Below are 23,090 nucleotides of genomic sequence, written 5' to 3' on the forward strand. Positions count from 1 at the left end.
CTACATTTTTTTCACTTTATCTCCATTTTAGTTCTCAACAGATGAATGACAGTTCGTGCAATTACACTTGAACTCTTTCAAAGATCAATGCAGGGGACCATTAGCAAAGTTATTAATTATCTGCAATTATTTGTACAATGTCAACGACAAGATGAAATCATCAATAACACTGTATTTGTGATCTCATTGTGCATACAATAGCGAAAAAGAATTAAACTTTAGACTAGAATTTGATCTAAGCATTGAAACTGACTTCATCTGGCTCAGAAAAAAACAACAACAAAACTTCACATCTTTACAAGCTGTTTGTTTCTAGAATACAAGTGTAGATCATTTTCTTTGTGTGTCGAAAGCATGAGTAATGATTGCTTGATTGACAAACACTCAATTGCTTTCTGCAAGTAGAAGTTGTTTAATATCTGTGGCTAGATTGAGCTGATACATTCCGAACACATTCTGAATATTACAGCAGTTGGGAGAGGGGTGGGGAAAGTCACAGGTTTAAGAAATGGAAGGTTAATCAGGAAAATAACTACGCTGGTTCTTAAAGTAGAAGATGAAATTTAGTGTATATATAAGGCAGCATGAAACAGCATAGGACTGTTGAATAAATATACATTTCAAATTTTGTTTGCTTTTGGGTTTTTTTTTTTCAATGTCAAATCTTCACAGCTAATTGGGGTGTTTTTATTACCTTTACAGAGAATGTTTGATGAGCTTTTATTGACAGCCTGAGCTCCATGTATCACTGTCACATCAAATGTCTGCACACTGTATATTGCTACTGCATTTTTTTTTTGGGTAAAAACAAACAAACAAACAAACACTATTTTTATCTTTCCTGCAATAGACACATCTAGCAACAAAATTTGGGGGAAAACAGTATTTTCCAAAAACTTGCAGTATTTTTGGCCAAAAAGTACAAAATAATAAAAAAAAAAAAGTAACAGCTGGCATCTCTGCCAAGTCTTTCTCCTGGATGGTGCCTGGGGAAGACAGTTTGTAGAATGTCATGGTCATTGAGCGAGTACAAGGACAAATTTTTGAATGAAACCTTGGATCATGTGAACATTTTATGTCCCATCGAGGGCATTGACAGTCACCCCTGACATTCAGCTACAGGTGAAGAGGCATGTTTACATCTGAACATGTCTCTCTTGGCCCCCGAGACTGACAGATATAGATAGATTGACAGAAATAGATAACAGATATATAGAAAAATAGATAGAATAGATAGATAAATGGATAGATAATAGATGAATATAGCTACAGATAGATAGATAGATGGCTGAATAGACAGAGGGTTGGCACAACAGTAAAATCACAAAAATATAGTCTTGCTGTATCGTAAACAGCATACTGAAATCAGAATGCTTCCTTTTTATCATTACTTTATGAAGTTCAGTTTGATTTTATTCTGGAATTGATTCAAATCTTTGCTCCTCATATTCTGTCATTAATTGTTGAAATGTATTACACATAAGACTTCATTTAGTCATTTACAGAAAATCTTACGTAATGTCTTTTTTTCCCCCAGCTTACACTGAGATATTGACAGCCCTTTTACTACCTATTACTATTACTACCTTTCTTTGACACGAACACATTCAATTCCTTTCCTTCGCTTCGGAAAACTGAAACCTGTTTTGCAACTCTATTTTCAAATTGTCTTGACCTAAAATGCCAACTCCGCTCAGCAATCACGGAACTTGGGTGAGAACAGACAATCCATCATGGAATTAGACACTCTGAATCTAGAAATACTCACCACAGGCAAGGATATTCTACACAAGGCACATTTGTTGCACCAATGGCTTGTTATTTATTATCATCAGGTTTTCGGTGTCTCCTTTTTTTTCCCCCCTGAATGTGCAGTTTGCATTTTTTTCCATCTTCTTTTTGGCAAAGAAGCCAATCCCATTCACTCTCAAAGGATCCATTACGCCGTTGAGGACGAGTCCCAAGTATACTAGGGCAATTGTCTATGGGAGATGCGTGTTGTAGCAAAATCAGTCCATCCTCAACGGGTAAAGAGTGGAATACATAATCATATAGCTTTAGTCCAAGCATGCAGGAATATTGGCAACTTCTTGTGATAATGAATTCACATGGAATTAATCATTGCGAAGAAACACAAATAAACACACAAACACAACGACAAAACACTTTCAGACTATGATGGCATTACCAATGCTCTCTACTTTCACAATAGATGATGACAGCAAACAAAATGACTCTGTCTTTCACGTTATTAAAAACATGGATCACGTATCTTTTTTTTTAATGACATGACCCTGCTGCAGTCATGACATTCTGAGGTTTCAGAAAACACTACAATGAAAAACAAAAAACAACCACAAATGTTTGAAATTTTCCACGTAAACAAGATGAGGTGGGCTTGGCGAGGAGGATAATGGTGATTTTACGTGACTTTTCTCATGCTAAGTCACAGGAAAATCATTGCAAATCTTAAAAACACTAAATTCCAGTCTATCTATTACACTAATCATTTCAGGCCATAATTTTCATTCAACTCCCCTTTCCCTATTATCAATATAGACATGTAATTTTTTTTTTTTAAGTTAGAATGATCACAGTGACGCATAAAATATTGTCTCATAAGCATTATTAATATAATATTTATACATCAATATCAAAACTGAAACTGAGTGCATGAGGACCTCTTCCCTCCTTTCAAAACTTCATTAAGTGATTCTCTGAATGATATTTAAATATAGACACAGAGTAGTCATGGCTGCCACTTCAATTCACTCACATCAAGAATACTTGCATCGTTCCCATCAATATCTATGGATGGCCAAGATGAAATAAAATCTTGAACATTACATGATTTTATCGTAAGAACATTCTAAATTAATTGCCTGTTAAGGATCATAGTTAATAAACATACATTGAGCTTGTATTTATTGCACATTTCTGCTTCATTCTTCAATTTTCACAGTGCTCATATTATACACATGAAATAAATAAATTTAATACCACTATAAATCAGTAGCGTTTGGCTCACTGAATAACTTCATATCATTTGAGAAAGACAACATAGTGTTGTATTTCTCAGGAAAATGAACAAACAGACAGACTTTCACGTGACATAACTTTGACTGCTAAAAAGTCTCTTTTCTTAGAAAGGCACTGCTCAAAACTTTCCCATCATACTCGGATAACTTGTGTGAACTGTTGCCAAAGATTTACGACAGCCAGGCATGTTGTGACACCACGGACCAGGACAACTATAAAACATTATCAAACGATACGATGTCGGCTGTAACTCAGTGTAAGAGGAGCCAATGTAAGGAGGTGATTTATGTAAGATGCACGAGAGTTGTGTTTCTTGCTATCACAACAGCCCATGCGCTGCTGCGTGCGAGGAGAAGATGTCACTGTACTTCCAAGAAGTGCTGCTTGGGTCATAACGAGGGGAGATGCAGAGGGGTTTCAGAATACAAACATTTCTCATACATGATCATGATTCTTAATCATTTGTATTTTCTAAATCATGTTTAAAGTTACTACAAAGCTGCTCACACACTGAAATCAGTCCTCGCACAAAATCCTCTCACAGCAAATACTTCAAATGCTGCTTATTTAGACCTACAGATATTTTGTGAATGACAGTTGATTGCATGTTTTTGTGAGCTGCGGTTTTCTCTTTTTCATGATAACCGGAAAAAAAAAATATTACACAAATGTTCAGAAGAAAATATTTATTCCAAAATAAGCTGTTTTGTTCAAACATTGCTTGAAATCTCTCAGAAAAAAAAAAGTACAGGGACTGATAGTTATTTGATATTGCAATGCTAGTGAGCTGGCATGGGACAGTGCAGGCAGGGCAAATTATTGCTTTCATTTTCATCTTTCAATTTTTTACGATCGAAAGCCTAATTGTGAAATCTACAAAAATAAAACCACCGTGAAAATTACAATATTTGAAGTATTAAACCCCTGATGAGCTCACATGCAACAATAATGTATAATAGTATGTTTACACTGTGTTCCCAACGGCCACGGCAGTCATGTTTCAGGCCATCGTGGACTAAACAGGATGGCCGTGAGACAACGCGGTGGGATGGGATAGCAAACTTGACAGGCCTTAATTGCTGTGGATACTGTGTCGGATTCTTAAACAGTTAAAAAAATTTGCCACGGCAGTCCTGGTGTTACAGAGAAACCTTGTCGGTTATGATGAAACAGGCCGTAACAATACTTGGAGCCGTCCATAGTGAGATGCGACTCAAAATAATGTGTAGTCTACCCTGACCAGGCTCCATGAGAATGGCGTCTGATAGCTATATGTTCGCCGGAGCGAGGGCTGGAACGAACAAGACTAGATTAGGAAGAGGGAAAAAAGAGCAGAATGTCCCATCTATCCATGGTGCACTACGTTTCGGGCAAACGCCCCGGCCGCCGAGAGACCTGGCCACCGGGAACTTGGTGTAAATGTAGTATTAGTACATGCACACACCAAGGTGAAAAGAAAGCAGACTAAGCTCCACCTACTCAATCACTTTGAGAGGCCACACCATACAGAGAGCAAATATCAATTGCAAAACACGTGCACACAACAACTGGCAAAATGTGATTCAAGAAACTTGTTCGGTTGGGATGAGGAGGGTGGGGAGTAACATGATTGAAGTTGGCTTCCAGACCTGCAAAAAATAACCATAAGCATGAAACATGCTTCGAAACATGTGTTCAAATAAGTTCTTTTGTTAGTCTGGAATGATTTATGGGGATTGGGGAGAGAACCAAGACTTTTTACGGTGACTGACAATTATGTGTAGCAGGTCACTATCGTATGTTAAAACAAGAAGTAAAACTGTATATGGTCCCACAGCGAGATGAATTGAAGTCTATGCATCATTAGAACAATCTATAATAACCCCTCAAAACCCTGAGCTTGTTCTCAGGTTTGTAATTTAAAATACTTTTTTTTTAATGACTAGCAACATCAAATCACTAATAAGACAACAAAATCAACCATTTAACTTGACCTACATTCATCTCAGTGACAGATGGAGCGCTAAAGAGAGAATTTCATTACAAAGGGTGATATCCAATAAACAAATGAATCAAAAGGAGCTGAAATGTTAACAACAGATGTTTGAAATGGTGTATGAAAAATATGTCTGTGAGATATAGACTCTGGCAGCAAAATACTTTGTACCATGCTGGTGGAAGTTCAGAATAGACCTTTGTAGCAGAATGTAGCAAAGGCCGAACTTTTCCCATATAAGTTAATTTTTGCGCTTGGCCAGTTCAGATGAATTTCGTGTGTTTTTACTTTCTGATGGTCATAACAATTGAGTGACCACTTAATAGCAGCTCACTGCTGCCATGGCAGTCAAGGGTTTTGGCAGCACATAAAGGTAGCATTATGACAGCACATTGACTCACTCTACAGGACTAGGGAACATGAAGAAAACTTATATCAACAGTTATTCCCTGCAATATATGCCTACATGTACCTTGTGATCAAAGCAACAAAATGATAAATTATAAACAAGCAAAAAAAAAAACTGTGCACTTTTATTTTCATGCTAGTTTCATTTTGTGCAAAATTCACATAAAAATTTGCATTCCACAAAAATTTCCACCTTTGCAGTACTTTGAATAAATGAGCGGGAGGTTTAGTTTTAGTGCTGTAATGCTTACTGGAAATACACCTTTTCTTGGGGGGGGGGGGGTGGCTCACAGCACAGATATGTTCTCACACACATACATAATTATCCCCATAATTCGCAACTAAATGCCAAAATTTACCTTAAAAGATATCATATTTTGGTTCTTCTCTAAGATGCCCTGAGGAAAATGATGTCATATTGAGCAGATACTTCGCAATCTCACAGCCTAAACCCTGGGATAATTTAGCCACTTCTATAATCCAGATGGCTTTTGGCCATCTCCAATAGTTGCAACCCTTCACCTACTTCCCAGAGAGAAGTAGGGTGGGGGGGGGGGGGGGAGGGAGGGCACTGCAATCCCACATAGCAATGTGCACTATCTCCCTTCCCTGGGAATGTGTCCCTTGCTTGCTCTCACGGGTGAGGTGAGGATCTTTCTATGACAGGGTTTCTACACCCAAAGCAGGTGCCATATTACCAAACACACTAGAAGATCTGAGAAACAGAGGGTGTGAATGTCTGTCTCCTTCCAAGGACGCTGGTGTCATGGCTAGGACATGAATCAAGGTCCAACCAATCAGCAAACTAAGTGTGCATACCAACAGATCTAATCAATAAAAAAATTGATAGGAGACGTCTCCTTTATGACTTCCAGATCTTCCAAGGCAAAAGAAGTGCAGCTGACATCTTCCCTGAGATTGAGCGCCGATTCCGAGAATTGATTTGACCTTGGCCGTGAAGGTGGATATAAGAAGCCTGTTGTGGCATCCCCAGACATATCATCTGGGCTCGGCATAGCTGGCAGTAACTGGCCCCCGCGAACCAGACCCTGACAACAACCCAATCACATCTGATGTCTCTTTTACCCGATGGGCGTTATGCCAGACCAGGGCTACAGACGCATCGTTTGAGGGGGGGACAAATTACCCCATCAACTTGTACATTTTCATTTTCCGATCGGCGGCCAGTTGGGATTGCCATCACCAGGCCGCCTGATGACTAATCCTGGTCAGCGTTCGGCAAAATTAGACCATGACGACTTTAGCACAGTGCGGCGTGATGGAAATCTGTGCACAAAGCTATTCTGTGTCTTCCTCGTTTCCGTTCCACGATGACAGATAGATGGCCAACTAATAAGTGCACTGCATGACTTAATCCACCACACATATTTGGCTCTGCACTGAACTTTGCCTATCACACTTCTTTTTCCGGGCAAGCCGGACTCCTCTCTAAAATTCAGCTGAAACTCATTTATCGCTATGTACATGTATGTGAACAACTTTTTATTTTGCTGTTGTAAAAAGATTTGCACATCCCACTTTGTTCTTGGAAACACGGACTGCACTGACCAGACATATTGTACTGTAGACTCCCTAGGACTGCTTACACACACCTACATGTCTGCAAATATGTTGGGATACACAGGTTTCTTTCAACAATGACATACTGAGTGAACTCTCCCTCCCCTTTCCCCTTCTTCCACACCCCATGATGACTTTTGTTCCAGCCTTTATACACTATCTAAAACAGACAGACCCTCTGAGGATCAAATGTGAGTTTTGAAGAGATTATTTTGCCTACAAATTATTGCAAATTTATGGTAGTAAAATATTTTTCCATAAATATAATTATGCTTCCAATCAAATTCCCCTGATCCATCACAAACCATACAACACCATCAGATTTTTGGAAGGTTCTATTCAGCTCAAGCTGCATATAGTGTACTAGTATATACCAGATAACAGTGTTTACGGTTGTATTTTGGGGTTATTCTTTGTGTTTTTTGGGTACATCTGCATTTTCTATTATATGGGAACAAATGAAGCACTCAAATGCTTATTAGCAAGCTACCACAGGACCACTAACCCTAGATCCCCTCCAAAGTACTAGGCAAGGAAAATGCCTTGCCTAGGGCAACAACTACAGCTGCCAGGGGACTTGAACCTCATGATAGAGAATCTGTGTCTTTTCCACAGAGCCGCAATAGTTCCTCAGTACAACCAAGCTCATCCTTCCACCCCTCACCTGGTTCTGGTTAAGGTTGATCTCAATGGCCTGCACGCCCCCGCATCCTGATGGAATCTCCGTGATGGCATTGGAGGAGAGGTCCAGGACGTCCAGATGCCGCAGCGCCGAGATCTCCAGCGGGAACTGCTTGATGCCGTTGCCCGAGAGGGTGAGCGTCTTGAGCGCCGCCAGCCTGGATATGGAGGGTGGGATGGTGGTCAGTCGGTTCCGGGACAAGGACAGCGTGTCCAGCTTCTTCAGGGCAAATATGTCCTCTGGCAGGGAGGCTGGGAGGAGGAGGGGGAGAGAGCAGGACATAAAAATAATGATGAAGAACACATCCATGATTCCTGAGTGCTTGGAATGGTTTATGAGGGTCTGGCTACTCAAAGATGACCTGAGAGGGATGGTTGAAATGTAGAGTAACATGCATTATCTACCAAGGGAAGCCTTGTTGATCTTTGCCTTGATAGCGTGTGTTCATAATAGTATAATATTGGCCAAATACATGCACCTACAACAGGTATAGACTAGCTACCCATCATGCATGCAAGACTGGTTGCATGCAGGGGCCAGCAATACCAAAAGATTGCAAAACTGTTGTCCTGTAGTGGGGTTGGTACTTTTTTTTTAATGAAAATAGTTGCGATAAATGTCTGTGAGTAGTGTATCTGTCATACAGCCAAAAAAATAAATAAATAAATGAAATAAAATAAAATCTTGCCTGGAAGTACCCTTTTTATTTAAAAGGGAAAGTGTACGCATTTTGTTGACAAAATCCATGTTTAATTGATAGCAACATTCATACAACATGCAATAGAAAAATGCCCAAACACCATTTAATACACACTTAAATGTATCAACATGTAACTACGAACTGAACAAGGCGATAAAAAGTAAACACTGTGAGAGAGTCCATAAAACTTTGTCTCTCACAAGAGTTAAATACTGCTGAAGGCAGAGGACTTCCGCCAATCTCTGAGACTTCAACTCACACAAAGTTTACTGGCAACATATCATATGAAATTGGTCATTGAACCCTGCAATCTGCATGAGAGAATTTGTCAGCACAATTCAAGCATTTTGAGAATGCAGAATCTATCACTAGATTCAGCTCTCTGCCACACAAAGAGTGAGACAGTGGGAGAATATAAACTACTTGTACTTGATGACTTTTTTTTTAAAGTTAGAAAATAATTATTTTGAAATTGAATGCTTAGTTGATGCATTCAAACATTTTAAACAGTTTGTACTACATAAATGACTTTTTTTCAAAACTCAAAACTTTGAACACACACACACACACACAAAAAAAAATAGATATAAAAATGGGATGCATAGTGATGAAAACTTGTTCAGAGATTTCAATGCTCTGGTTTTATTTTGAATGTAAAGTCATTTCAGATTTTAACAACTTAATGCAATACTGTTACATATGCCATATATTAAGGGAGTCTGATTTTTTGCAAATTTGGACTTCTTCATGATTTTGTAAGTGACTAAAGACACAATCTTGGAGTACAATAACAAACAAAGAAATATACATGTGCATGTCACATTTATGTCAGGATCAGAGTTAATATTTTAGCATATTTTTACATTTGCAAAAAGCACCTAACATAAGTTGGCAAAATATACAGCGCATACGGTATATTATCACACTAACCCCTTTCATACTTCTGTTGTCAGGAATGAAAAATTCACAAATGATGAGGGTTTCACAGAAATCTCTGATCTGAATGAAAAGTGCACCATGTTTCTGCTGCGGATTACAGCTTTTTCTTTGTTTACCTCACAGCTGCCAAACACACCTACCGAGTTCCCCTGCTGTTATGGTCACACACGCAAGCTGACATTACCTAAGTAATCACATTTACAAACTCATTCATCTCTGACATTTATAAACAAACATTTGCAGGATTAAATAAATATTCACATTTGACATTAGGCAGGCTGGCTTCGAGGAACCAATATCTCTCTGGCACCCCCTGCAAAACAAATCTCCCCCATACGCAGGCGGTACACTGACTGACAATGTAATTGAATGCCCCCACTTCATCTGAGTACTAGCTTGCACTCACAAACCTTTCATCAGAACCATTAAAAATCAAACACATAAACACATGCTGAGGGGGGTTTTCGAATGGAATTATATGATAGAATGATTATTTGCTTGAGGAAATTGTAACATTTATTCTATGCAAAGTGGATGCAATATACACTTTGCACATGGGCAGGCAGGCTCTAGTGTAAACACTGCTAAAAAAAAGGAAAGAAAAAAAATTGATCAATTCCACCAACTTACAGATTTTATGGTACTGGTATATTTGAATTTGTTTAATTCAAATGTTGGATATATATACATGTTGAATTGGAATGTTTCTAGCATACCTTGAACTGAAAAATAATGGCACCACATTGACCATCATTAAACCTTCATAAAATATTTCTGGGATTTACTGTCACATGGCTGAGATGGCAAATCTAGGTGAAACCTTAACTTTTCATCCTACAAGGTGTTCATACTGAGTAAAAGAAGAAATACTAGAGATGTCGCTATGGTGACTGGTATGCCTCCGCTATAATGCATGGTTCTCCTTATAGGTCTATAGTACAATGTCTTTACAATAATTGGCAAAATATTAAAATGACAGATTTGTCACAAATGTGCTAAATGTTCACTTTCCTTGAACTAGGCTTAATTGGCTGAATGGCTAAATTGTCTAAGAGTGCAGGTATTTGGCAATTGAAGGGTTTTTACTAACTTGACTTTTGACCCTTTTATAAGTTTATGCATTGAGTAATTTTCAAGGTATGGAGAAAAAGTGTCATTTCAGTATTAAATGGTAAAACATTAGTATTTAAACCTGGCCTTTGACCCTTGACTTTTGACTTAAAGACCATAAATTCAAAGGTCAAGTGAAATTTAGCACTTTCACTTGACCTTTTGAAATTTGACCTTTTGGAAAGAAACTTCCCAGAGAATCTCCATTGGGTAATACATGTATATATCAAGTTTCAAGAAAAATCCTGCAGGCATTGCATAAATATGAGGGAAGAAGTGACATTTTGAGGAGTTGACCTTGACCTTTGACCCATGACCCCCAACATATAAATTCCCTAGATAATCACTGTCAGTCAGTACATGCACATATACTAAGTTCCATTAAGATACCACGAACCATTTGTGAGATATAGGGAAAAACATGAAATTTCAAAATTTTTTACTTGACCTTTGACCTCATGACCCAAAACTCTCTCTGGAGAATCTTTATTTGGTAGTACATATGTATACACTAAGTTTAAGGAAAATACCTGTAGGCATTGCATGGATATGGGGGAAAGAGTGAAATTTTTTAGCATTTGACCTTGACCTTTTGACCTTTGACCTTTGGCATGTGCGCCTAGAAGTTGATAGGCACAACTTTGCCGACTCATCACACATGCCAAGTTTCATTATGATACCTCAGACAGTTTTTTAGTTACGCTGTCCACAAAATTGATTACGGACAGACGGACGGACAACCCGAAAACATAATGCCTCCCGGCTCCGGCACCACTTTGTGGCGGAGGTATAATAAAATTCCACAGAGTAACTAGCTCAAAAACCATGAAGAGTAGGCCAAAATGAATTTCCACTCCTCTACAAAGTTTAAAAGAGAATGCTTTCAGTGTTTTATGATGGCATGAGAAACTTTCTTCTTTTCCAGCCAAAGTCAATGAAACATCCACCAAGTGATGTCTATTTTTTCTTTTACTATTTATTAATTCAAGATTACCTGAATATGCCAAAGCACTTCATTTTACAGTAGAAAAGCACCTAGACAGCATAGAGCTTCACCAAGTAGTTTATTTCCACCCATGTACACATATCATACATGTATACATATGCTAAACATGGCTCTATTTCCTAAAAATAAAGAATCCTCTCTAATGCCTCTACCTTTTGTACTGACCGAGACGGGTAGCTTCTCAATTTGGATTTCATCAGAAACATAGCACCATTCATGCCCTTTTAAAGTTTATTGACCACGCTGCGCATACTATTTATAATCATTCTCATATTATTGGTATCTTCCTGGACTTCTCCAAGGCCTTTCGATACGATTAATCATGAAATATTACTTTATAAACTGTCTCATTATGGAATACGGGGGAAGGCCTTGGAGTGGTTCAGGAGTTACCTACAAAACCGTAAACAATACGTATCTCTGAACGAGAACAGCTCGAGTTTAGAATTCATTAAATGTGGCGTCCCACAGGGTAGTTTATTAGGACCTTTACTTTTTATCATCTATATTAATGATTTTTGCAGATCATCTGACATACTCTCAATATTCCATTGTCCTCTTTGTTGACGTTGTATTTTTCTCTAATTTTACCTTATCTTAATTATGGACTCTTAGCGTGGGGTAGTGCCCATCAAAATTTACTAGATAAACTACTGTTATTACAAAAAAAGGCTATTCGTATTATTTGTGGCGTCCCGCCACGTTCCCATACAGAGCCATTATTTACTAAATATAAGATTTTGAAAATTAAAGCTTTGTATTTTTTTCAACTTGGTCAGATAATGTTTAATTACAATGTAAATGCACTTCCCAGTATTTTCAATTCAATGTTCCCTCAGAACCAGTCTTTTCATAATTATCCCACTAGACAATCTAATGAGTTTCATTTACCCCTCCTGAGAACTTTATTGGCTCAGAATACATTTATATATACCGGTCCTAGATTTTGGAACTCACTAAGCTGCGAAATGAAAAATTCCCAATCTTTGTATTCTTTTAAGCGCAAGTTGAAATCTTTTCTATTAAATCCTCCCTGATATGCTTTTTTTTTTTCATTAGCTATAGATTTGTCAACCTCAGGGTTCATCATTCACCCATCCACCAATCATTCAACCACTAAACTCATTATTAAGTAATGAAGTAGCCATCTCAATCCTTGCACAGCTGCATGCAGCGCCAACTCTTATGAAGCACATTCTCTTCCATCCCCTGTTCCATTTCCCTTGTTCAGCGTGTAGGCATTCTCTCATTCTCTCTTTTTCTTTCTTTCCTTCCATTCTTTTCATCTATTCTGGCAAGTTGCGTCATGCTGTTGTGTTTCTCCTGTTGTATACTATATTTGTGACAAGTGTTTGTAAATAAGTAATTCATAAGTGTTATGAGTGGTTTACAATATACAAGCTTTGCTTTTTAGTGGACCTCTCTATTTTTTTTCCAACTGAAGCATAACTTTGTATCATTTTTTTTTTTGCCAGTATGCGCTCTTATGTTTATCGATATCATTTATCTATGGCAAAGGCAAATGTTTTTGTTTATGATGTAATACCTGATTTATCTTGTGTTATGATTTGTTGGAAAAGGAAGAATGAAAATAAATAAATTGAATTGAATTGAATTGAATAGCTTCGGCAGTGATGTGCTTGAGAAAATGTCATTTTTTGCTGATGCCTCGAGCGTGGTACACTCAGTGCACGTATACGCATCTCAGATATGTGCAGCTAGAATTCCCTAATTTGTTGGCCCTATTTCCCAGTGATAAAGAATCCTTTTAAAAATTCGAAAAAAAAAATCCTGGATCCAGGTGGTGATCTGGATCACTACCAAAATTTAATCTTCTGTTTCTTGTGTCATCGTCAACTTTCCTGAAAATTTCCTCTAAATTTGTTCATAACCTTTTGAGTAATTTTGCACACAGACAGACAGACAGACAAATATACAGAGAGGCAGACAAACAAGCAATGCTGATAAAAGCATAATGCTGCTTGGTAGAGGTAATAAGTACAGCCAGTGAGTAGAATAAGAGACTGCTGCTGTGAATTACAAATAAAAAGAAAAAATATCTGTATCCATTTGTTCTTTTTCAAACCTTGATGTACGCAGGGAGGTGGCTTTCCACCTCCCTGATGTACGTGACAAACATCTGCACAGTTCATGGGAACACACTGATGAAACAAAGGCCTGTGCACTGAGGGGATTGCACCGATAAACAATTGTACGATTCAGCACATAGATGCCATCAAAGCAGTACAATATTTAGCCCACGGGGGATGTTTGGAGGATGGCTTCTTACACTTTGGACTGTGGTGTCATGCACAAAGAGCAGTTCATAAGCTATTCCTGGTCCAGAACCAAAGGGGTCATGGTCCACCGTTGCCTTGCCCGTCAATCAACCATCGAACTGGCTGGTAGGATCAGAAGGTTACACAATCAAAACACTCCCATCATTGCAGATATTTCTTATTTCTTGTTTGTCTTTCCTTCTGTTGAAAAGATTTGTATACAAAATTATCCACTCCCACTTGACATGGAACTATCATTACTATAAAAAAAAAAAGAGAGAAAAATACAATAAAAACAAGAACTGCTGTGCTAATTGACAAGACCAGAACTTGAGGTGAGGCTGCACTATGGTATGATGGTGTGCAGCATAGCGCACTTCAGCAGCTGTCGTCACAAATGCTAGGGTTCATGTTTTTCCATTTCTCCACCAAAGTTCTCCAGCGCATTGAACTGCACGTCAAGCGGAACACCTAATGCAATTGCTTCATCTATCCCTCTCCCCTGTGATGGGTAAACACGGCTGAAATATTGGACATCTTTATATGGATACATGGGCATTGAAAGAACGAATTCCAGCAAACATTCTTAAATCTCAAATTTCAAAGACTAGGTGCAAAATGGGATGAGGGGAATGGGAGGGGGGTGCAGGGCATCCCAATCAGGAAAAATTTAGCCAGTGATGGAATTTAGAAACAACATGCTATTCTTGGGGTGGCCAGGAGAAAATGCAATTCCCAGATCAGTGGCAAGCAATCACAGCAAACAAGGGGCCCGTGTGGAATACCATGGGATTAAGTCTTTAAGGTGCAAATGAACTTGAATTGGCGGAGGTGCCGGCCTGGTGTACTGGGAGTGGCAGTCATCCCGGACAATTAGATCTGGGTGTACGTGAGCCGGCGATCCTGCTGTGCCGTTTGATGTGGTCTGGTCTCTCGCCTCCATCTGTTGCAGCTATCACCATATGCGCTAAGACAAGATGCAAGATGCCCTGGTTGCTAGGCGAGGACCGGATGACAAAAGCTTCTTTCCTTCATCATTCCCCTGGTGTATCATCCTCTCAAGTCCCTTAGAGAGCTCAAGCTCACTTTTCTCAGTGTACAGAAAATTGTGAAAACAGCTTACTTATCATCCTCCTCCTTAAGCTGTCTTCAAGATTAACCGAATCTTCCTACACAAAGATTCCTGCAAGTTTTGGCAAAATAAAAACATGCATTGTACCATACCAGTTTACCACAACAATATGTGGAATGAAATATGAAATATTAAAAAAAACTAGCAAAATAGAGTCATATCTAAAACATCCCTTGCACAGTGGAGATTCATTCATAATAATGTAAAACTAGAGTAATTTCACTCGTGCACACATTCAACTGGGATGGTTCTGCTTTCTCACCATGGCACTATACTGTCTTTACATGGAATTCAATTTCCACCTTGATGAGTCTATTGATCTTGAAAACTGACCTTACCGATTGACCTATAATCCTCTATGTGCACAAAATTATTTTTAAAGGGGCCCTTAAATCCAAATGCATGTTGATTTGTGTTGATTTATGATACCCTCAACATCACTTTTGCGGTGAAACGAATATCTAGAAACATTCCATATATTTTTAATGATTTTTTCTTCTATTTTTCTTCAGATTACTTGGGAACGCCCACAAAAATCCTTCCAAACCAATATTCTTGAGATGACCTCATCCGTCAATCATTGCTAAAGTACTGAAATGTTTAACAAAAGACACTGGAATGCACCTTCCCCTCGACTCATCATAACTTGCATGTTCCCTCACCATGTCTTTTGTTCGTCACAAGTATCACAGAAAACTGACCTTACTGATTAACCTATAATCCTCTACATGCACAAGATTATTTTTAAAGGGGCCCTGAAATCCAAATGCATGTTGATTTGTGTCGATTTATGATACCCTCAACATCACTTTTGCAGTGAAACGAATATCTAGAAACATTCCATATATTTTTCAATGATTTTTTCTTCTATTTTTCTTCGGGGTGAGTGCATTGGCCTTTGATCTTTATCTTGACGTATCACCATAATTATCCACACCGATGAAAATCGGCAGGGGGTTATGTAAAGGGTTCCGTACTTTGTTTCTTTGTTTTTTTGTTTGTGTACAAGATAACAAGAGAACGGGTAAACGGATTTGAACAAAATGTTCAGGGAATGTTTGGATAATGACAGGAAAGAATCAATTAGATTTTGGTGATAATCGGTTGACCCTTGCAAATTCTGTGTGACCTTGAAGTTTTGACCCCATGGTACTGTATAGTGACCACTCCGAACATTTCATGTTTCTTACTTTGCGATTTTCCGCTACCATACGAAAACATAACTCCCAAACGATCCGACTTCGCTGCTCAAATGTTTGTAAGAATTCCATAATTAACGTTTATTTGAGGGACTATGTCCTTCTGGATTTATGAAAGTTTGCTCTCCATCGTGACAAACTGGCCCGTATTTGGTGATTTTTCAAATTAATATTGATTCTTTTTTTTCGTTGGAGGAGCATTCCTCAATCATGAAAAAATTTGCTCGGTCCCAGTCACACTGCACGATATGCGCACTCAATGTCAATGCGTGTTCAAGGCCGCTAAAAATGCATCGCGCTCTACCCTGTTGGCGCAAAATTGTATCGGGGACATTGCGGTGGTCGTTGGTGACTGAATACTGGTGCAGTAGACATTTGCATTCAACCCTTGCATTGAATAATTGCCATAGGGGTAATTGCCCAGGGGGTACGTAAATTTTGTTTTTTCTTTTGCACTTTTGTGGATACCATCAAAGATCGTACACTCATACGACCTTTGATACCATCACACTCTCGACTTGCTATATAAGCAAAATATCCCGCAAGAAAACGGTGTATTTCTTGATTTTTCGCACTTTTTTGGCGACCCGTAGACCCTTCTCTTGAAACTGGACTTAATTCGTGCGCGCTTGGAAAAGTTCTGATTCTGCACTTTTGACGGTGGAATTTGGGTTTTTCAATGGATTTTTGGAGGAGACTAAAGGACTTTCCTGTTGTGAATGAGTGTTCCAGTATGTGTAATAATGTGATTTGCGTGTGATGTGACTTTAAGAATCAAAGATCGTACACTGAAGTGTACGATCTTTGGTAGAACTCACTGGCTGGTGATAAGTGATACTGGTAAGTGACCGAATTCTGGCAGGTGACCGAATGCATAGTATGTTTACCCCGACTCTGTAGCGCTGCTACGGCGTGGGTCTGCCGCCTTTGACGGCCCCTCTAGTTATTTCATGTAAATACAAGTCTGCTTTATATTTTTACCCATCCTTTAAAATAATACCACTGATTACTCCCGGCTGAAGTTACATAAAAAATATGCCATTTTTAGAAAAAGTTTCATGACCTTTGACATTCACTTTTTAATAGGGATTCACCCAAAATCTAATCAGCCTCAATCTATACCCCACGTTGCATAGCTGGGAGAGGTATGAAGAAAATCCACAGTACAACCATTCCATAATGTGATAATGACATCTGGACCAGAAGGATGAACAATCCCACATGATGCATACACCTAACTATTATTGTGAATTTCACATAATTTTCATTTCTCATGCAAATTCCAGGTCAAAGCAATGGAAATTATTGAAGAAAATCAGAGCTGAAAGAGACCTACATTTATAGGACTTTTTTTATAGATTTATGAATGGAGCAAACAAATATGAAGAAGTGATGAAAGTGAATAAAGAACTGACGAGCTCTGTTTCATTGTCAATATCACGATAAAATGGCACCCAAAGACTCACAATAAAATCTATGAAAACAACCTAGATCAGATGCATGTGTCATCTCTGCTCCAGTCACAGTAAATGTTTACCCACAGCAGTGGCAGAATTTCCATCTTGGTCTTACACTTCCCACTTCCTACTTCCTACTTCCTCATCAAGAGTTCTCAAATTATTACCTCCACCATGGAAGGAGGATATGTTGTTGTTGTTGTTGTTTTGGATTTAATGGCAATCAGTCATATGTTTTCATTGGCGTTGGTTCGTTTGTTTGTTAGTTTGGTTTTTGTTTGGTTGTTTGTTTGTTTGTCTGTGCGAAATATACTCAAACAGTTGTGAACGGATTTGAATGAAACTTGCAGGAAAAGTTGATATTGACACAAGGAACAGATGATTAAAGTTTGGTAGTGATCCAGGAATTTTTATGGATTTTTTAAAGGATTTTTGTTATTTTGACAGATAGGGTCAATAAACTTGGGAGTTTAAGCTGCATGTATTTGAGGTTTGCATAATGTAGCTGGAAGCTGATGACGTAACAAAAGACTTCAATATTGGGAAATTGGGCAATTTTCAGCATGCATGTATGAATGGAAATCACTGATCTCTATGGAAGAAGAAGATCAAGTAGTGAAAATTAGCTGCTTGGCCTCGGAGGTCTGCACTCTCAGAGTACTTTTCTCGTTAATATTCAAGAAGTGATGGGGGGGGGGGGGGGACATGGAACCTTCCAGGATATTTGTTGGGGAATAAGAATGGGTCAGTCTGTACATCTGATCTGATCCTCATTCACCATTAATTGACCAATATTCATTTCCGTGGAAGACAAACAGCCTCAGAGAGTGCAATTACTGCATACATCAGGCCTATATTATATATACAACACCTATTTAGAATGTACAGCTATCCGATTGGTCGATTGCCCATCACGTGACATCTAGTGAAAAGTTCCATTGCACGCTCTCTGGCTGTCAGCAGTGCAATTTTGTTTGACCAAAATGTTCCACTGCATGTGATCTGATGTCACAATAAACAAACATGTGCCGCGCGCACTCAACAATTACAGTTGAATAAAGCACCTCTATCTTTCACCTCGTGCGAAATCTTGTACTATTGCACTCATGACCATTCACTATTTGTATACTGTGCCACATGTAACAGCCTATCTAAGAGCCATTTCTCACACTGGGATGCTGGGCCTGCTTGACAAGTAACTACCTGGCAAGTTAAATCTCATGCCTCAGACTTTCTTTCTTCTTTTTTTTTGCCTTTTATTCCCAAAATGAAATAGTAAATGCACATTTTTCTTCTTTTTTTAGCAATGTGCTTTAGGATTGAGCCATTCAAACAGTATTTTGGTATTTTCCAAGACTCTTGCTTTGTCTTCGGTTGCAGCTATTATCTCTACCCCCCCCCCCCCACCAAAAACAAACAAACAAACAAACAACAACAGCAATAACAAAACATCCAAATCCCTTGAGATTCATTTAAAGGGATGGTTCAGTATTGGTGGAGATGAGAATTGGGCTTTTAACTTTTTGCGAGATACCAAGAAAACACTTATGATATAGTACACAGCATACCATTTAAGAGGAATTCAAAGTTTATTTGATGAAAATCGGGTTTGGAATGACTGACGAATCCAAAAACAAAGTAAAACAAAGGGATCGTAATAAAGTGTGGGTCCCACACTTTATTAGAATCGCTCTTTTTTGGATATCTCAGCCATTTCAAAACCAATTTTCATCAAATAAATGCTGAATTCCTCATAGAATTAAATGCTCTTCCATATTTCATAAAAGGTTTCTCATTATCTCACCAAAAAATGTTAGAAACCTGAAATCAGGTCTCAACCAAAACTATAAGATCCCTTTAAATGGACAGAGATACTCTGGAAGTTAAGCCAAGTCTACATGTACGTGACCACGCAAGGGGTTGTATACTGCAGTACTTCTCCCAGATGCCAACATAGCCAAATACATTCATTAATGAAAATCATTCATGCAAAGGATCGCTAGTGTTTGAATAGCATGACATTGCACCAAAGACTACCTGCAATCCCTGAACAAATTTCCTTTAAAGAGCAAAGCAAAACAACAACAACAACAACAATAACTAAAAAATAAACAAACAAATAAAAAACACAAAAAACAAACAAAGGCTGGCAGGTTCCGCCTCACACACTCAGAAAGGCGTATTAAACTTGGCATCTCTGTAAACATTTGGTATCGGTATATACCCACTCGATATATAAGAGGGCTGTTAGACTGATGAAGAGAGACAGTTCATGTTGGATTTTCTTCCCGGAAATGCCCATCAGGTGTTTTTTTTTTTTATGCCACACTGAGACTCGCTTTACCTCGTAGAGCCTGAGACTGAGAGCGTAAAACCGCCAGGTATCCCACAGGTAAATTGCTGGCCCACCGCTGCTCTACAGCAGGTAGACCACAGGTACATTGCAATTACAGTTTAGCCCTAATTGGCTAAGTACAAGCTGGCATCAAACATAATTTTGTGAAGGTGGGGATGGGGGTGGGAAGGAAGGGGAGGGGGGGAGGAAGTGGGGGGCAGGGGACACCACTTACCCAGCCTGTTGTTGTTCGCTGTCAGACTCTTCAAGACTGTGAATTTGCCCATGGATGGCGGGAGGGCGGCTAGTTTGTTGCTGGACAGGTCCAGTGTCCGCAGGTTCTTCGCCAGTCGTTGCAGCTCCTCTGGCAACTGGGGAATTTCAAAATGAATGCAATAATGACATCAAATCTATCAAAAAGCATGTCTTGATAGTGGCAAAAAGATGAAATAATGAACTGATAACAAGGAAAAGATTTAAATAAGGGTAAAGTTGTAATAACAAAACTGACTGTTGGAAATATCATTTTCCCATGTTTAAAACGTGTTTCAATACCCATTCAAAACATGATTGCTAGAAACGCCTTTTGGATCGTGTTTCTTGAGTTGTTGCGTTTATCAACTCTGTTGTGAGTCGATTGAGAGGCCTTGCCACTGCAACGTTCTCTTGCGCAGTTTGACCCAAGGGGTGGAGATGTGTACATTGTAGCTGGCAGTGGTTGGGGCGGTGCAGGTCCAAGCTACAAATGCATTTCAAAATGACTTCACATTTATTAACTCTACAGAAATGCGTTTCTGGCTCAAACGCATATATGCGATTGTACTTTTCTTCTAGTATTTCAGAAATGCATTTCTACCCCTGAAAGTTCCTTGGGAAACCTGGCTTAGTTCTGTGCCAGAAGTGAGTTCATAAATGCACCCTTAGTCATGTTCAAAATAAATAATGATGGAAATGACACGTCAACAAAGGTAACAAGATGTATGGACGGCATTCACAACAATAGATGTACACACCTTTAAAAAGTTATTTTGTACATATAATATTGACAACAGAAAGAAATTATGTCTAATAATAAAAGCTGGTCTGTAATACTGAGACTGGTAATAAGGAAACGATGTCCTAATTCTAAAAATTCAATGCAAGCTGCTGAGTCATGCTACTTGTACATTAGAATAATCTGTCAAAAGTCACTACTGACAGTGGTAAACCCTGAAATCTGAACTTGTGTGTATACTTTGTAAATAAACAAAGGAAGCATACATGAATTTGATTTTGAGTGTGTCTCTGAATTTCTTCCTCCTCATTTTCTTGTGGTTGATATCATCGCGATTTCAGTTGGCACCTCACAAACTTGAACTTAATTACACGTCCATGATGACATTAGCCTGACGATTGTGTTTTCTCAGTAATTATGCTGCTAAAACCTAATTTTCTCAATAGGCACATACATTTTCCAATGATTTTGCCCCAGATAAGCAGCAAGGATATCATATTATTGCACAACTGGCACGTCATCGGAAGTTTACCATTCACACAATTCTTAAAAGGAATATCATATTCATTTTTTCTTGTGTGCAATGACTTCAAAATGCAATGCATGCAGTGCTTTTAACACATTCTCATGATAATCATTTCAAAGTCCTGTTAATATACCAGGTACAGTATTCATCGCATAATCGGGACAGGTTGGGAGTAGCAAACATGGTCCCTTTAAGCGGGGTGCCCGATTTCGCGTTGAGCACTCACCATACACTAACGGCATACGACATGTACATTATGTAGTGCACACACACACACATGCACACTGACGTACTGTACATGTACATGAATACACAACCACGCTACCCCTCAGCGCGACCCTCTAGCTGTCCCTGCATTCTCGCAATGATGTAGAGTAATCGCAACCGGGTTCTTCTTCTGTCGCCTCTCTTCGAACACAAAATTTATGTGGATTAAAAGCTAGCACTTTCTTAAACATTCGTAGAATTCTTGTACACGTAGGGCGTTCTGTATAAATACATATCCACAACCATGGGAAATGATTACCCAGAACTGATGTGGGAACGTCAATGAAAAGTCCTTCAATCATTCAATCATCACGGCTTGATTGTTTACTTGCCGCGATCACTGCACTGTACATGTGTTGTAGCGATCTGGCTCGCCATATATACACAGGTATGTACAGAAAAGCGAAGGCGGGCAGCGAGCTGAAATGTACGTGTACTGGATGGACGGAGGTCAAAACATACCAGTCCGAAGCTTGCTTTGTAAGTTTGATGTAAACGACAACTGATAGGGAATCTTTGAAATATTGTTGTGGTATTTTGGTAGATTTTTTGTGTAAAATATCAACAAAATCAAAGATCGCTTGAAGAAAAATTGTCCCGTTTATCAGAGGTCCCCGCCCGATTATCCAGTGAAAATAACGTGCATTGGAAATGTTTCTGGGAAGCGTATGTCATTTAAGCGAGGTTCCCGATTATCAGATGCCCGATTATGCGATGAATACTGTACAATAGTGACTCACATGAGGTCAACTTTTACTATCATACCACCTCAACTCTTCTTTGAACACTAAAACTCTTGCTCAACCAACTTCACTAAAACTCTTCCTCATCTATCAGACTTCATCAATTCCATTCAAAATGGATTTCTTTGTGCAGTGGATTTTCCTTGGAAAGTCTTCTAAAGTAAAGTGAAAGAGGTACTTTTGAAATCTCTGTTTTTATTTTTATTTTATTTGTTTTTGTTTTTTTGTGGGAACATTCAATGTTGAAGTCCTATTTCACGGTTTAAGTTGGAAACCAGAATTTTAAGGAAAATTGAGCTAAAGAAATAAAACATGATTAATATCAATTTGTGAAATATCAACCTAGAAATTTTGTGGAAAGATCGAAAAACAACTGCTGCAGGTACTGTACATCTTTTATTACTAAAGGCAATATGACCAGTTCTTTACAGTTTAAATTCATATATTTGTTTCTCCCTTTTTGCTGTTATATCAGACAGACTGCAGGTAAGAAGTAGTTTCAAGACTGATTTGACTCAGCTACATAAATGCGTTTTGACCCGGGGCCTGTTTCATAAAACTTGTCATCAGCGACAACCGCCACATTTCTATGACAAATTTGCTCTCAGCCAATCAGATGCAAGGATTTCAGTAGCTTGTCACATCTATGACAACTTGTCACTGATGACAAGTTTTATGAAATGGCCCCCAGGAGATGAAATCTAGATATAAAGTGATA

At 38.6% G+C, this 23,090-nt stretch overlaps 1 protein-coding gene across 1 annotated transcript in view; it reads right to left on the reverse strand.

The window, feature by feature from the left end:
* LOC140227252 (leucine-rich repeat-containing protein 57-like) overlaps positions 1–23,090 on the reverse strand; it is a 58,000-nt gene that overhangs the window by 17,497 nt on the left and 17,413 nt on the right. Inside the window, exons 2-3 of the mRNA XM_072307677.1 lie at positions 20,078–20,213; positions 7,668–7,936 (exon numbers count right to left, since the gene is read on the reverse strand). Of these exons, the coding sequence (XP_072163778.1) occupies positions 7,668–7,936; positions 20,078–20,213 (405 nt within the window). The remainder of the gene's footprint in view (positions 1–7,667; positions 7,937–20,077; positions 20,214–23,090) is intronic.

The sequence above is a fragment of the Diadema setosum genome, chromosome 1, assembly GCF_964275005.1.
Source record: "Diadema setosum chromosome 1, eeDiaSeto1, whole genome shotgun sequence".
NCBI lineage: Eukaryota > Metazoa > Echinodermata > Echinoidea > Diadematoida > Diadematidae > Diadema > Diadema setosum.